The sequence below is a fragment of the Epinephelus fuscoguttatus genome, linkage group LG6, assembly GCF_011397635.1.
Source record: "Epinephelus fuscoguttatus linkage group LG6, E.fuscoguttatus.final_Chr_v1".
Lineage (NCBI taxonomy): Eukaryota > Metazoa > Chordata > Actinopteri > Perciformes > Serranidae > Epinephelus > Epinephelus fuscoguttatus.
The window spans coordinates 28,619,500-28,637,930 of NC_064757.1; the positions used below are offsets into that span (position 1 = coordinate 28,619,500).

General features: G+C 40.7%; 1 protein-coding gene across 1 annotated transcript in view; it reads left to right on the forward strand.

Annotated features, from left to right (window-relative positions):
• ipo11 (importin 11) overlaps positions 1-18,431 on the forward strand; it is a 187,434-nt gene that overhangs the window by 71,812 nt on the left and 97,191 nt on the right. Inside the window, exon 16 of the mRNA XM_049578323.1 lies at positions 8,701-8,827. Coding sequence (XP_049434280.1) covers positions 8,701-8,827 — 127 coding nt within the window. The remainder of the gene's footprint in view (positions 1-8,700; positions 8,828-18,431) is intronic.

The following is an 18,431-nucleotide window of genomic DNA, read 5'->3' on the forward strand; positions in this document are numbered from 1 at the left end:
TTTCATTCATCAAATATCCAGCCACAAGCCTCATTAGTTATGCTGTCTACGATTCAAATCCAGATTTGGTTTTTTAGCCGGTTTATATTTCTTGTCACTGAGTGTAAACCCAAGCAATCACCAGAAAAGATTGAAAGTCTTTATTAGTGATTGTTAGTTTTGTTGTTTTTCAGTCCACCCTCTGGACATATTTTAATGTTTCTAATCAATGTATGTATATATCCTCTGTGTGATGGCTGAACTGTGTTGGGTTTTGTCCAGATGCAGGAGCGTGCTTGGTTGAAGCCCATGTTGGGCAGGTTGAGCCAACAGGTTTGTTTGTTTGTTTGTGTTGTGTCTTGGGAAATGTGAGCATTTCGCTGGAGCTATTCTCTTGCATTATCGCTGTTCTCCACTGCCAACAGGTTAGCATATACTGTGTGTTCACACTCGCACACAACTCCCGCTATAATAATGTAAATTAGGGATGTTGGGAATAGAATTCCTCTAATATTTATATTCTTTCCACGTACAAAATAAATATGGATCTGTGGACAGAGAACCAGACAGAGACTGAACGGTGATTATCCAGGGGTATATGTCTTCATTCAACCCCTGTCGGCTCTACTTCAAACCTATGCATTTCATCTAGGTCCTCAAGTACTGCCAGGCTGCCCTTATCTGATATTGTGTCGCGGCTAGAAATAGCACGGCCAGCTAAAACAGAGAAGCGACGTGGCTGAAATATTTCCCCAACTTGGCAATATCTCATGAGAAGCAGAAGGACAATAATTATATTGGCATCTGCCAGAAGCCACATTCAAAGCAGATTTCCTGGCCGACACAGTTGCCTGGTGCACATTTGTTGCTGTTACCAGTGTATTCCCAGATCACACTGCAGTGCCTGCCTTCCTTGGACCTCTGGGCATTGGCTGTTGGAGTGTTTTATACAGCTTGAGAACAATCCTAAATATTAGCAACAGTGTGCGAAGCAGAAGATGTACCTAAAGAAAGTGACAAGTAAAGCCTGTCTCTGGAGAAACGAGTGTCATTAGCCCACCGAAATGAATGTTGTCCAAACAGTCTCTGGGGTGCGGACTAAAGGGGTCTGCACCCACCTGTGAGCACATCTGCAGGATTTTCTGCTGCCTGCTAGCCTCTCAGCCTGCAGTGTGTCTGTGTCAGTCACCACGGTAGGTAGGATATCATTTAGATTCTGGTACTGAATCAATTCCTGGGACATTTTGTGATATTGTTTTGTTTCAAGTGCTTACCTAACTCCATTAACAATCAGACCAAGGGTGTCAAATTTATTTATTTATTTATTTATTTTTTTTTTTTTTATTCTCTCGGCCTGGAGCTGTAGTGAAGTTGGTTCTAACTGACAGATTCTTTACACATTATAATAAAGTTCTAGACTTAGATATCAGATATCAGTTATGATTTATGTTTCATGATTTAAAAAATGTCACAAAAGTGTTGCATATTCGGCCATGTGTGAAATGTTACGGCATGCAAACAAATGACTGTACAGCCTGCACTGCAGACATGCATCACAACGTGACTGTTCATGCCTGCCTGCAGCACTGGGGCGAAAAAGAAAGAAAATGAAAGAGAAGCATCATCTGCCGAAGGTCTTGTTGAACCTGTAGGCCGTCGTGCCCCATGCAGACCTCCATTTTAGAAAACCCGTGAGACAATGACAGGGACTTATGTTCCTCCAGATGGGGAGCCAGGTGCACTACGTGACATCAGCTGTCTGTGGAGCTTCAGTGTTGACAGACTGGTTGATGTTCAGGTGTCCTTTCTCCTGTCCTCAAGAGCAGAGACGGCATACTTGACTGATTCACATGGTGTTTGACGATGCTGTTTAGTTAAGGTATTAAGTTCTTAGCAACATCAACGCATTCTTGCTCATCTCTGAAATAGAGCTGCATCGATTAATCACTTATTTGTTAACTATTAAATTAATTGGCAACTAGTTTGATAATCAATTTATTGGTTGAAGTAACTTTTCAAAGAAAAAAAAAGAATCTCTCATTTCAGCTTCTTAAATTTGAATATTTTGTGGTTACTTTATTCCTCAGTGACAGTAAACAAAATATCTTGACATTTGAGGATGTTATCTTCAGCTTTAGGAAACACTGATTGATATTTTTCAGCATTATCTGACATTGAATAGAGCAAACAAGTAATTGATTAATCGAAAACATAATCGACAAATTAATTGACTGTGAAAAGTAACTTACTTTTTACACCATGGCCACCAAAAATTAAGAATTCAGAACGCCACCAAAACTCCATTCCATCCATTTTCATCTGCTTATCTGGGGCCGGGTCGCGGGGGCAGCAGCCCAAGCAAAGCACCCAGACGTCCCTCTCCCCAGCAACGCTTTCCAGCTTCTCCTGGGGGACCCCAAGGCGTTCCCAGACCAGACTAGATATATAATACCTCCAGCGTGTTCTGGGTCTGGCCTGGGGCCTCCCACCAGTTAGACATGCCGAAACACCACCTACAGTAGGCACTCAGGAGGCATCCTGATCAGATGCCCCAACCACCTCAACTGACCCTTTTTGACGTGAAGGAGCAGCGGCTCTACTCTGAGCTATCTCCGGATGTCCGAGCTCCTCACACTATCTCTAAAGCAGAGCACGGAGGAAACTCATTTCGGCCGCTTGTATCCGTGATCTCATCCTTCAGGTCACTACCCAGAGCTTATGACCCACCATGAAGCCACCAAAACTGCAAAGATAATATAGAGATTAGGAGAGGATCCAGGTAAGAGTGTGAGAAGGACAGAGTTTACAGAGCTAACTAGTTAAGGTATGTGAGTGTGTGTCAGTGTGTGTAAATAGGAGAGAGAGGCAGCCATGTCTGTGTGCGAGTGGGAGTTATCTCCATAGAACAGACAGTTTTACTAATATGATATAGCAGGGTGCAGCGATATTCTGTATTATTTTAGGTTGGGTGTGTTGAGGATTTGAGTGCAGTCATTAAATTTCTCTTACTCTCCTGATTTCAAAACTTGTCAGGATTTCAAAACTCAACCCAACTGTGTGAACGCCTCACTGTTTAGCTAGGTGTTGCCTGGCAGTGCACACGACAGAAATTCTTTGGCTCAGGGAACTATTTTACATGATTTAAAAGCCGAGATCAGAATTACTTATACGGTATAAGTAACTGAAAAACAGGCACATCACCTCTGCGTCACGTCAGGCAGTTCTTAGCCTCCGTGTCATCCGTTACAGTCAGGAAACGTACAACTTGTGGGGTATTATCCCGTACTGTACATGTAAAAGCTGCAGCTGTGCATGTGTTTACTCATTTGCTTGCAGGTTTGGTAATCTTTTCCTTGTAGGCTCTGACAGTGTCATTTTGCCTCTTGTAGGTTTCACTGATTTTAAATTTGAGCCCTGTATAAGTCTGTCTGCATCACTCCATACCAAACAGCAATAAATATTAATAATCATATCTGTCAATAGCAGAACTATTGTGTGTGACTTACACCTGAAGCTGAGCCTCAGGCCGCCAGTAAGCTCCCTAAAAAAAAAGTTGGTTGTCACTTTTTGGCATACTGTCTACTCAAACACATACTGTATGCACAGTCATACTCGCACACTTATTGACACGCAGGCTCGCTGTTTTTTTTTTCTTCTCCCTTCTGCACCTCAACCACTACAGTTGTCATACCTGTGATGAGTCATCATGTCCGAGAGTAGAGAGATGACAGCGAGTCATTTTTGAGCACATTTACGCACATACACACATGCAAAACACTCCTACTTGGACATAGCCACACACACACACACCCTAAATATCAAACATCCCAGAATAGCCACAAGGAGCTTTTTGTGTCAACTGCAGAGTGTGTTCCATCATTCTACCGTCAGACTTTGCCAGAATACAGTAAAAGGCTGTCAAACACTTTGGCATTTTTACATTGCCTTTTGTGGCTTGACCTTTTGTGTGCAGTTTTGTTAAAAAAGTCAGTCCCTCTCCTGGGTGGCCAATAGATGCTCTTAAATGGCTGTGCTTTGGATATCTTAAACTTAATTTCCTCTCATTGCTAATATTTGCCGCTGTGGATGGATTTTTCTTGGCTTTATACTCGAAACATAATTGAGTTCACACAGGTAAAATGTGAGCAGAAAGAAGCACAGAGCTGGGCTTTTATTGCTCCTGTATGTCCAGGCTGGATAGCTGAATGACTCAGACATTTCACACAGCTAGGGTCCTGACTCAGTTAATTTTTCAGATCATTACTGTTGAATGGTTGATGTCTACATTGTTGGGGCTTCCCTCTTAGACCCTGTTTACACTTGTTGTTTGCGCCTTGGGGGATTGATCACAAGTAGACATACAAGTGTAAACAACCACCAAAACACATTTTGATCCAATTACTTAAACAACTTGCTGAGGTGATCTGTGGTGCCTTTGACCACATATGTTTTGTAGTGCAAAATGTGTTCATGACAAGGATGTAACAGGAAAATGTGTCATGAATGCAGGATGCAGTTGATGCTTTGATGACAGCGCATCAATGCTCTATAACTTGCCCGTTTTTCAAAGAGTTGGACAAAGTGTCAAGTGACTTCTATTGTCTTGGCTTATGGAAGAAGACATCTCCACCTGTACTGACAACTGCAAACGTGACTGACGAGGTACAAGGTCACAAAGAGGTGAAGTCAAAGCATCACATCGTTGGGGTGCACTATATAAAGTCTGATCAGCACTTGCCAAAAGGATCATAGAACATGGGGATGATTGATTTGTTTAAGGCGTACACAGTCAGCTTTGGGTCAGAATATATCGTATTTGAAAAATAAAGAGATGGGTTAGAGTAACACTTCTGCAACTATTGAACAGGTCCTCAATAAAAGAGCATAACAGATGCTTTCTTCTTCAACGTTCCATTGTTTATCAGCCACAGTTCTTTCGAGCATACCCAGAGAGTTCTTTCAGGCCCAGCACATGCAAGGAAGCTATAGGAAAGGGCACCTGAGTGGACACCATCCTTCATTTGTAGCGCTGTCTACAGAAACCCTCCAACATCTCAGCTCCAGTTACATTGGGCATGTGTCTTACCCCATAGCTCTAATGGGATTAAAGACCGTGTCTGAGCCTTCATTTAATAGCCTTAGCCAGTGTGAACCTAATAACTGTGTGTGTGGCTCCTTTGACCTTCTAGTGTAAGCCATAGAGGCAGTAATGAAATCTGAACACAAGTGCTCAACCGAGGCGCATGATAGGCAGGTCACAGGTGTGAACACGGACGTTTTGAAACCAGGTTTAAATGGGGTGCTACATTTATGGACCTGGTCAGACTTGACAACATAAACTTCCTGAATGGATGTCTTTGTATTTCCTCTTTGAAGGTTTGTTAATGCAGTAGCTGGCAGGAAGTTAACGGGGAACAAAGCTGTTGCCCCAGCAGCATAATAGCAATGAAAAGGTCTATACTTGTTTCGGCGCATTTCTGTTTACCTCAGTTTCTCTTGTATCTGCTCCCATTGTGACTCACCAGGTCTTTCACCTGGTGTTGACACCATTAAGCGAATAGATTTCAAGTCCCAGTGAGGATACTGACACTTGCTCACAGTGCTGCAGCTAAAAGGCTGTGCAGAAGTGTTGTAGAAACAACATAGATATACCTATGTGGTCAATTAAGCAGTAGGTTTACACAAGGTCTGCACTACCCTTGATCTGATGAATAAATCCTATTCTAAACAATTTTTTGTTGCTTTTATACATAAAGTAGTATGACTTATGTACTGGTAATAATATTTACTCATGGATATAGACTGTGTGAGAGACTCTTCATATCCTCAGTCTGAGACCTGTGTACCTAAACTTATCTCATCCAGATTCCCATTTACATTTTAATGCATGCAAACACACAAATGGAATACACTAAGCATCACACAATGGCCCTAGACTTGTTCTCTACAAACATTGTTCATTTTCTTCTATTAAGGCATTTTAGGGCAGTGTGTCCATTTGTTTAAGCATAATATGAAACTGGCATTTTGCTTTTCATTCAGTTTCTATTTTGTCCACATGGATTTCCCATGTGTTTGCCAGAATTGAGGGAACAGGGTTGCTGACAGCTGTGCGAAGTTCTGGAGGAAGAAACAGGTTTAGCGTGAATGAGTCATGCCTAACCTTTGACTGACGGACAAATACCCCTGTCAACCTGCCTGTCCATCCTTTTCTTCCACTTTGCCTGCACACTAATAATAAACTCTACCAGCTGTACCCTCAGCAGCTGAAAAAGATATTTTGTATTCGTTAGTCACAGACATGCACACGCATACCACTCTCTTATATGGCATGCAGAGTTGGGGAAACTAATCTTTTAGTCATTTCAACTGATGCGTTGAATGAATAATAATTGGCATATGGATTATGATGTCAGAAATAATGCTGATGATCGCTAGGATTTATTTTGTGCTATTCTGAACTCGCAAACATATTTGCTAAAAGTTAATTGCCTTATGTGCAACTCTGCAGTTATTTTGTTGTGCAAATGTCCAACTTTACTTGTCTTCTCCTTTCTGTAATCTTAACTATGACGGCAGCTTGTCTCAGCTCATGGAGTCCAAGACAAGTTTCCCTTCGGGGACAATAAAGCATCCATCCATCCATCCATCCATCCATCCAAAGATACACCAAAAAGAGGAAGCATTTTGTAGATTTATTCTGTTGGAGTGTTAGTTTGACCACACATAATCATTTGTAATGTGATTATTTATTCCTGTTGTCACTGACTTGTTATCTGAGTGTCAGTTTTGCTAGTTGCCAAGCTGTTGTTTGGAATCTGAACACAGAGAGAGCTCTGGGAATGTGCCCATGGCCATTGTCCACTGGCACTGCCGTGCCCGGCTGCCCGGTTTATCATGTTGGAACCATCCCATATGTTGCTGCCTCCATAAAAGCTTGTAGAAAATCAGATAGTTCTGGCTGCCTTTGTTTTCCTTTAGAAGTAATTGGATAACGGTTTATTCCTCTTGCACCCTCCACTGCTTGTGAGCAGTTTAACCCAGGAGTGACTAAGCACCATCTCGTGCTTTTAAGATGATGAGAAGTCAAGTCCAAATGGCATTTTGTGTAATGTTGTTAGTGAATAGGGCTGAGTGTAAGTATTTGGTATTTTAAGGGTGCTTTCACACCTGCCCTGTTTGGTTTGGTTTGGTTCAATCGAACTCAAGTTTGTTTGCCCCCTAAGTGCGGTTTCTTTGGGCAGGTGTGAACACGGCAATCGCGCTCGGGTGTGTGCTCGGCCCACGACTGCAGCAGGTACAACCCGTAAAATCTTTGGTGTGGTGAAGTGAAGCGCAGAGATGCCACCAAAATGTTGAAAAGTATGACTGTACCACATGCCTTTGGTGTCTGGTGGCATTTACACAACTGCATCTTTCATTCACATGATGGGTATCGAATAAGCAAGGGAAAAAAGGTATCAAATGAAGTACTCTATTGGTATCAGAATCACTTTAAGGGTACTGGTTTTGGCATTGGTATCTTATTTTCTCAACAATATCCAGCCTTATTAGTGATGGTAATCTCGGGCTACGTTTTAGTTTTCTAAATGCTTTGGCAAACATTCATTTGAAATTTATTTGGAAGTCAATTACACCAATTATATGAACAAAATACAAACAAGCTTGTGTGCTTAATTATACAAGCAAACTCTTTTTCTCTTTCCTTGCACACCCATACACACACAGACACACGCACACAGTGTTGTTTTCCATCTTCAAGTCCTGAGTCATGCTGTTGTTTAGTATCTTCTGGCTGGTGGCCCAGACTGTGGTCTCTAGCTCCCTGTGGATATTTGACAAGACGCCAACAAGAGTGTCATCCCCCGATCCCCCCTCTCCTTCATCCTCCCATCTTTCAGTTCCTTCATCCCTCCATCCGCTCATTTCTGTCAAGCTGGCCCACGGATACGAACAAGGGCAGATGCAGAGGGACACTTCTTGTCTGCCTGATACAACTGTTGAAAAACCATTAGCTTCCAACAAGCAGTGCAGGGCATTTTAATTCATATCACACTCGACTCAACCCCAGTGGATTTTTGATCATTCTAGTTTTTGAACTCGGCTATTTCCATTATTTAGTTTTTCTGTCAGTGGTCACCATGTCTCTTAGGCTTTGCTGGCATGGATTTATACAAACAAATACACACACACACACACACACACACACACACACAACACACTCATTCTTAACACTTTCTTCACCTCGTCTCTTTTTCTGGGTTTGTCCTTTTGCTCATGTTTTGACTCAGTTTTATGTGTCAGTTCACCATGGTCTCTCCAATATATGGCATACACATGCACGTGGAAATGTGAACACCCAGTGTGGGTTCAAGTAGACATAGTCTTGAAGTTGGACATGTGAAATTAAAGGACAGTGATACAGCTCACTCCCTCAGAGCACAAAGTCTACTGCAGTCTCAACCAGACGTAAGCAAATGATAAAAGCAATTTCAGGATGAGCCATAAGCAATAGCAAATTTCATCATTTTAATAGCTGGCCCGGTTGTTGTTAATGGATCCATAAAGTGCTGTAGCTACATTGTGAAGATAAGATTAGAGAGCCAGCTGGTTCATTTATTTAAATTATGACATGGATGAATAGTTCGGAGAAGAAGTTTGTTATAAGTATATCTCTGCAACCAGAGCTAACTCCTCTCCCCTTCCTTCTCTCCTCTCCAGATATAAGCTGATTCGCCGACGAGTCATCTGGCTAATAGGACAGTGGATCTCTGTCAAGTTCAAATCTGACCTTCGACCTTTACTCTACGAGGTCATCCTGAGCCTCATGCAGGATCCTGATTTGGTGGTAAGGCAGCAACAGACACAACATCAGTGTTTTTATTTATTTATTGTGAACTGCTTATTAAAACTGGGGTGGCAGCTTCCCCAGAAAACATTTGATTTTTCTGTGCATGAAATGGGCCCTTTATGAAAGTGCACAGTCAGCCACACAAACACTCTCAGTTTAACAGCACGGAACCACAGCTTTTATGCTGCCAACTTTCTACAAACAAAGCCAAACAGAGTCAGTCAGGGATTGCTGGAAGGTTTTGCCATCTGATTTCTCAACATAATATTTTAGATTTTTTTTTTTTTTTTTTTTTTTTTTTTTTTTACAGAGGTAATTACTTTAAATAGTTTGATTAAGATTGATTAAAAAGTGAAACCTTTCATTCACTCATTAACATTTTTATTCAGCCATGGCTTTGATAAACTGCTGTGTGATCCTATTTGTGGAAAAGTGGCTATTATTATGCCCTAGTCATCCTCAATTCAAATTACATTTCGCCATCCTTGGGTTTCTTGCCTCATGAGCCATGCACTTGATTGATGTGTTTTCTTTTAGCAGAATTATAGGAAGGAATGTGAAAAATTCCATGCATTATTTACAATGCAATTCAGCATAATCTCGCCATTAGATTGAACCGTTATGAGTAACTGGGTTCAATTTCTCTGCGTCTAATTGCCTCTCTTATTTAATAATCCATCTTTATGTGGAGGAACTTTTAGATGTTTGTTTGTGTTCCTCTTTGTTGCAATACACAAAGAATGTGATTATGATGTAATTATGATTATAATATAATTAAGATAATAATACATGTATGGCAGAGCCCACGCAAACACTGATCTGATTATATTGTGATAGATGGAAGCAGAAGCTTAGTGACATTTGTTTAGTGATAATTACATGTCCATACATATGACATGCATCATTCATCATCTATTTTATGTACTTTGTATGTAAAATTAAGGGTACAGAACGCTCATGGAGACACTAAATAGTATAGATAGGTCTAATATATATAATATAATATAGATAACAATTAACTGAGGCAGATTACATCTCCTGCATTTCATTATTCTGGCTTTATAGCAGCCCAAGGATGTTTTGATTGCAAAAATGAATGCAGATTTAACCAATTCCTGGAACTTTTCTGCAATTTTGACCAATCTTTGTAGTTTCCTGTATGGTTCACCAATCAACGCAGTCCCCTGCTTAATGTCGTCAACTTGCTTCCTTGTGTCTGGTTGTGAAGACAGGTAGATTTATCTTTGACTACAGGCACACTATAGCCCCGTTTCCACCAAACACTTTAATTATGGTACCTTTGGAACCAAAAGTAAGAAAAACTAATACAAGGAAACATACATATACTTGTATATGTATTAATACAAGGAAACATAACTACTTGTAGGTATTTTTATTGCAACATAAACGTCTTTGAAAACATTTACATACCTACACATAAAAACACATAAAAAAATGTATCTATAACATTACGTTATAAACGGCCGCGGACCTCTCGCTCGCCCCCCCTCTCTGACCCGTCAGGCCACACCGCCCGCGGAAGCGCTGCAAATAGCCTCAGGCGCCGGACCGTGACTGGCTCGCGCCCTGCAGCGATTGTTTCGGCCTCTGGTCTATTTTCTGTGTGAGCTGCAAGCTAATGTGTCAAGCCGGGTGACGGAGACAACAGCTGGGAGCAGAACCGCTTGTTGACCAGCGTGGAGAAATGCGCGTCTGATGCCAACGCCCACTCGCAAAGAGGACAGCTGCGGTGGTGTTTTTTTTTCTCCACAATCGAATATCAATTTTCACATTTGAAGGTCCAGATCCACAGATGGAAGTCTGCACCTCATTTGTTGTCCACAGAACAAGGTTGCACGCTGACATGTTCAGAGCAAAATTAAACAGGCTGCAGTGAGAGTCTCTCTCGATAAGATATTTAAAAATAGCGTATTTGAACATTTAGTCCTTCTAAGGCAAGTTCAGGGGTTTAGTGTTGCCGGAGCCCACAGGAACAACGCTCTGCAATGCTTTTTTTTCTCAGAGTGAGGATTAGAATATATGCAGTTCACATAATCCGGCCATAATTAATATATATGAACACCTGAAGATCCACTGATTACTAAAAGTGTATGTTTTATAGAAACTAGTAATGGTCAAAGTTGTTAAAGTGAAATTTAAGGTATGTCGATTGAGTCATGTCTTTAGCTCATGCATTGAGTAACATTACAACTTAACATTCCACCTTAAAAGTCGCCAGCAGTTGGACCAGTGAATTAAGTTTTTTTTTCTCCAACTCCAGCTCCTGCGAGAGGCAGCAAAACATCTTTTCATTTTCTAGTTAAAGTCAAGAAAACTCTCCGCGGTATGAACAGTGATTACATGAGCCTCAAAACCAGCCACAACTCAGCCCTGAACAGAGTGACCAACTGCTACTGACCAATCAATGAACTGCAGTGTTCACAGCTCCACCTTTACCTCGGTACCCCAACAGAGGGGGGGACCAAAAATGGGGACGATACGGAACGGTTCCATTGGTACCATCCCCAACTTTTCACAGTGGAGAAAAAAAGAAGTGCACTGAACTGAACTGAATGGTACTGCTTGGTGGAAAAGGGGCTTTTGGTTAAGACCCAGACACACCAAACCAACATCACCTTATACTAAAGTGGGTATGTCATGTATTGGAGTGGGTAGTCTGCGAGACTGAATGTCTCACATTTACCAACAAAAGTTACTGCTCAAGAACGTTAATGGCCATTCCCTGGCGGGGGTGTACGACATTGTAGTGGAACACAAACAACAGCGAATGACAAACACTGCTTTACCTCAGAACACTTGGAGAATGGTTGAAACACATGTATGCAGACAAGTCAGCATGACCATCTTTGCACCCAGATTGAAATATTCCAGGTGAGGGGTAATGTTAGTGTGTAAATAACATACTCAGGGCAGTGCAATTTTCTTGTCACAAACAAGTGATTTTTTTTTTATGAATTACACACAGACACACAAACAAACTTTTTCTTTTTTTGAATTGATTGATAACTGACAAAGTAAAATGATTAGCAGGCAGCAGTGGAATTAAACTTGTGTATATAGCATTATCTGCATTTAGACAGTTATGTCCATACACCCTTTACATGTCACATAGGTCCCCAGGATCTCATTTTATTTTTAGTCACATTTAAATGTAGGTAATTACATGTATTATTAGGTTTTCCATTTCACCATCATTTTATCCCCCAGTGAAGCCTCATGGATAAGGAGATAGAAAGAATTACATTTTACATTGGTGTTACGTTACCATATCATATCTGCTTAACCAGTCAAGCAAAGTTATAATTTAAATATGAGTATTATATAAAATATTATAGTCTTTTTTTAATGTAATGCCATACATTTGACTTGATTAAAGTTTTATGAGGAGAGTAATGGCTCTTAGGGTTTAAAAGGTCTTTCTTCACACAAGCTTGCTGTTACACCACTGAGCAGCTCACCAATCACGCTGTGGTTCCTGATCAATATCGTCCAGGCCAATTAGAGCCTCCGGGGCAGAATTAATTATTGATCATAAACTTTTAATGGGCTAATGGAGAAAACTACCGTCCATCAGTCAGTCCAACTGGTTATCGATATCTGTTGCTATTCTGCACTCCTTATGGCTCAGATGGAAAGTGAATCATGTAGGATAACAGTTATATTTATCTCTGACATTTCAGTTTGTGTACTTCATTGAAAAAACATTGACTTGAGACATTTATTGATTCGCTCCTGTAAGCATGTGTCCGCTGGGCCTCGTAAGCATGAAGCTGCCACGCTTTAATATTGAAAGAGTGTAAGTAATGACGAGGGTGGCAGAAATACTGATAGCCTCAATAATGTTGAAAAAACTGAGTTATAGTTTTATCAAAGTGATCATTAGACTGCTGGTGGGCCAAATGGGTTTCAGATTAGGTGCCCATAATGAAATAAGTTAATGTCAGAAAGTTGTTTGAACTAAAAGTGGTACCTTTGATTTCCTAGAAACGGCACTTCTCAACTGTCTTATTTAATAAGGATGTGCTTTTTTGGTGGAAGAGGAAACACCAGTTCCTGACGCTGTGGCATCTTGCCTGACCTTTCATGTGCCTGTCCAGTGTTTTTCCTTATTTTTTAAATTTATGTTGTATTGTCAGCTTTTGGAAACGCCCGGCCCCGTGTCTTGCACACTTTTTACTAACACCATTTATTCAGTTCAGGTATGTTAAAGGTACAGACAAGGTAACAAATGGCACCCTCAATACACATTCCCACTCAACAAAAACCACCCACAAAATGCCTTTATGAACACTCCTGTAACCCCCACCGCTTATGGTGTCTATTCAAATAAACATCTCATACCTGACTACTGGAGCACTGGTTGCCGAGACACTCAGTACTTTTACCTGCAGTTTGAGAAAATCGAACTATTGGCTTAGTCTGACTGAAAGTGGACTTTTAAATGCATGTAAACAGCTTAGTCCAACTGAAATTGGACTATCCGTAGCTCGACTAACACACCCAGGTAATTCGATTGAAAATCCACTTAGTTCGACTGGAGTGGGACTTGGTGTTCTGCGCATGCACCACTCTTTCTTTCGCGGGCTTTCACCCGAAAAGGAGTTGACGTAGCAGCAGTTTTGTGACGTCTTCCTTCAGACAACACGGCAACCAAAGGAGTCATGATGGACTGCATTTGTAATATAATTAACACGTAAAGCATGTACGGAACATACAGAGCCATAGCAACATCCATCTCCGCCATCTTCATTTGTCGTTAGTTTCCTCTTCCAGTCAACCGGAACTAGTTCAATACGCACTATAATAAATATGACACAGTGCCGAGGCGGAGTCAGACATACTTGGTCAGAAATTCGATTTTCTCTTCTGCATGTATACTCTGACAAGACGGGAAGTCCGACTTGACTGATGAGCTTAGCTCAACTACTGTGTGCATGTAAACGTACTGACTGAGATCATTAGGTCGGAAATCTGCGATGATGCATCTTTCCAAAGGCTGAGAGTGGAGGACTTTGCTTTATTGATCCTTGCTGTGGATAGTTCAAGCATCACTATATCAGGAACGTACGCCAACCACTGATAAGTACTGAGGGAGTGAGGTGGAGCCAGTGTTGGACAATCATTTTCTTTGTTGCAGTAGAGCCAACAAGCCAGATTTCCCTCTGTTTTTCAAACAAGTTGAGTTCAGAGTCATCATAAAGAACAGCTGGGTCTATAGAGATTTGGTGACCAATCGTGTCAGATATCACTGTAGTCGTTCTAACCCAAAATTGCTACACTTTTTCACATTCCCAAGCCACATATAAGAAAGTTCCAATTTGTTCAGGCTGGCTTTTACATTTTTTTTTTAGAGGAAAGATAAATCTGTTACGACATTTCTCTTATACCTCAGTGATATTAAACAGATTTAAAACATGTTATTAAAGATACTAATCAGATATCTCCAGGAAGATCATTTGAGAGTTTGACACCTGAATTACTACACAGTCACCTTGAGTACTTAAATTAGATTTAGGTGTCTGGCCCGACCGCCTTGAGCACAGATAGGCTTGTAGGGAGTTATGAGCTAGGTAATATAACTGTTAGACAAGCCTGTGCCTTAAATATGATTAGTGAAATTTTCAAATTAAATGTTAAGTGGATGAAATAATTGTATTATGCTCTTTTTTCCTGAGGAGTTGGCAGTATTTTGTGTTAATTGAAGTCCAGTAAGGGCTTGTTTAGCAAGGCTGATGATGAATTGCAAGTGCAATCCAGATCTTATGTGATAAAAAACAGTTTCTACATTTGTTGTTTAATGGAAATGGTGTAATTTAGACGTTTTTCTTTATCATCAACTAATTTTACATGCTTATTTAATGCACTTTATTTTATACCAAAACACGTTTTCCGAACCTGATCAAATGGTTGTTGTATCTAAACTTGATAGCCATAGCAGTCACAACATCAAATTGAAAATGTAATCGTAAAGAAAGATAAAGTTTCAACATATCTGCTTTATATGAAACCTACAAATCTAACATATATTCTTGGTTTGTAGCTAAGTACAATTCCAACATTTATATTGGTGGTTGAGTTGCTGTATTTGTTGTGCTTCTGAGCAATGTTGATATCAACGATAAATACAGATCTTGGGAGCTCTGGATGTGAAACAGTGTATTGGCATCCATCAGTGACATTCATGAGCTGAATGGTAGATCACAGATGCCAGTTGCTTGCAGCCTTCTATTGTGCCAGTTTTCCTCTCCTCATTTCCTGCGATACATTCTCCTCTCCTCTCTAACAGCTGCATTCTCTGATTTTTACTCACAGATTCCGAGTCAAGGCTAAAAATAATCTTGGTGTCAAGTTTAACTCCTTCTGTTTTCAGACGATTTGCATTCCCAGTGGGAGGTAATAATAATTTCGAGAATTTGCTGTGACGACAGCCTTGACGACATCAAGCTGTGACGTTTCAGTCAAGTTCGTCCCATTTCTGCTCACTTTTCCTCGACTGCACGAAGGCTTTGAGGCATTCTAAATATGGATTTTATGCCCCATGATTAATCCCACTCAGTCGTGTTTTTAGTTACTGTACAGTAAATCCACTACTCTGACCCATGGCTGTTTCTGAAGTTGGAGTGAACTGTAATGGGCTTTCTAAGATCAGAATTTTTCTTCCATACCCAAATTGCATCAGGTGGCTGTTCTCTCCATGCCAAACATAAATGCTCTCTTACAGTCTGTGTGTAATGATTAATTTTGTAGTTAAATTACCTGAGTCCACTAAATCCCAAACACTAATCATGATTCATTTCTTTGTCTTGGAGCAAGCTTAGTATTAGATGACTCTCTGTTTCCGCTTAGTGATAAACCAGCTGCATTTACAATATGTACAGAGTGTTGTTGTTTATCTGCTCTAATTCTCATTTCCAGATAATACCCGTTTATTGCTTTCTCTTTTGTGTTTGTGGTTTGAGGCCACAATGAAACTTTGACCCACTCCCAGGCTGTTTTAGCTGATACCATCGGTATTAAATTTATCTAAAATCCAGGTAATAACTGTCATTTGTTTGCATCAGTGGAGCACTGGTTGATTTTTTTTTTTTCTAAAGGAAGAGAGTGCGTTTGTGTTTACATGCATGCTGTTTGGCTGAACATAAGACAGTAAATTGCAAAAGGATGTATGTATCAGTTTTGGGGATCTGGTGTTGCATTTTAGGGGGATAATGTTTCAACCAGCTTAGTTTATAAGATGTGTAAATGAACTACAGTAAACTTTTCGTTCCATTTATTTATTTATACAGGAAATTAATAAAAGTAGCAATAGGTGTGCTACAGTTAAAAGTGGACTGACAGTTAAAAACTGGTTTTGAGCAGGTTCATGTTCAGCAGCACAAAATCACATCACAGTACAAAATAAAGTCTAGTACTTCCTTCCATCTTACTTGTGCCCATATCTCCCTGCTCATCTCTGGGGCTGTTGCTCGAACTGCAGATTGTACATCCACATTAGGACACAAAAGCCCTGTTTCCACAACAGTTTCAGTATGGTACCTTTGGACCCATGAGTAACCCTTCAGACATGGTACTCATGTCAACTCATGCATTGAGTAACATTACAAGTTAACGTTTCACCTTTAAAGACACCGGCAGTCGACCCAGTGAATTGAGTTATTTTTTTCTCAGACTACAGCTGCTGCAAGAGGCAGCAAAGCTTCCTTTCATTTTATAGTTACAGTCTACTAATAAAACTCTCCACAGTATGAACAGTGGTTACATGTGCCTCAAATCCAGCCACAGCTCAGCCCTGAGCAGAGTTACCGTCCTCTATTGACCAATCAGTGGACTGCAGTGTTCACTGCTCCACCTTTTAGTACCAGATCTGTGTGCTAGGTACCCCAACAGAGTAGTCTCGCCACCAGATAATCAGAGATCTCCGCCTTCTGATAGTCTGGGGACACTCCTTTCTAAAGTGTGTTTAACACACCGGCGAAAACGGCTGGCAACAAAGCAACGCCTCTTGCATTTTTGAAAAGGACACGCCTTCTCGGAAATGTGCGCTCCCCCTTTTCTCGTCCGCATGTGAAAAATGTGATATATAGGCTATATATTTAGCTAAATGCTCTGCTGGTTTTCTACCTGGAAGTATTTGTAAACAACAAGGAGATTCCCTCTATAGTCCGGCTGGGCGGATGAGTCATGACCTTGTAAAAGATTATGTTTGTTTCTTTTAGTTGGCGAGAATGTGTCGCCGCAAATGCGATAAACATCCACTAACTTTGACGGTGTTTTCTGCGAGCGCGGCTGAGCCATTTTGTACCGCTACACGTGTTTCTAGTGGGACTATGTTTACAAGCACAAGAGTTCAGCGAGCCACCGAAGGACCGCCCTGCAGATTTACTATTGGTTCTGCAACGTAGGGAGTTTTTTAAACTCTGAAATTGTATCCACCCATCTAAACACAAAATCAGGGAGAAAGTCATCAGTCTTTAGTTAAGCAAAGCGTCTAAAGACTGACTTGTGGGTCTACCAGCAGAGGGGTGACCAAAAATGGGAATGGTATGGAACCGTTCCATTGGTGCCATCCACAACTTTTCACTGTGGAAATGGGAAAAAAAGCGTATCGAACTAAACTGTACCGTACCATAATGCTCGGTGGAAACTGGGCTAAAGAGTTTAGAAGTGGATCAAGAGAGAAAGATGCCTCTCTCTTCATCTCAAACTCAGATCAAATGGTAAAACTAGGCAGTGCTGATCAAATATAAACCAAGGTTCTGAAACTGTTTTGCCTATTTCACATCTAAAATGTTTTCAAAAACATACTTTAGGACACTGTTAAGCTGTTATACAAGATTGTTTGTTACTCAGTTGGCAGCCATATTGTTTCTGGACGGGAAAAGCATTACGTCACCCACCAGTGGGAGAGTTTATTGGTGTGGTGTGGCACAGTGCATTCTGGTAGTTGTAGGTTTTCTTCCTCTTGAGCAAAAACAAAACCGCAGCTATTTTCTTCTGTCTTCTCTGGTCATATAGCACCGATTTCAAAAGTATTTGCATGTTTCTGCTGCATACACACCCCCATTTTATGCAGAGACCATCTTTCCAGCAGTGAGATACTTCTTTAATGAGTATTTGCCATGTTGAAGCTTTTATTTGGCCTGTTTTGATTCAGTGAGGTTGTTGAGTGTGATCTTCACTGATAACACTTTTAATCACGTTTACATTCAGCTTGAACTTCCTGTATTTTAGAAATCCCTCAAAGACTGTTTGAGACTGAATAATGATGTGAGGTTTTGACTGAATTATTGTCAGATGTCATGTGTGCATGCATGTGTGTGTGTGTGCGTATGTTTATTCGACCCATCCGAGTGTTTCATCAAGCAATCTATTATCTTCAGGCTTTGCTGTAGAATTGAAATGCAGTTTCTCTCATTAGTGTTTGAATTGCCAACAAGGCCGGTGCTGATGGCAACTGATGGGCCTCGTTCATCAGCGAACTCCCTTTGTTCCTTGTTAATGTATGCGGCATTATTAAAACATTATTCTGTATTTTATGATCTTGCAAACACAGGGGGAAAATTTGTACATCTCTAAATCC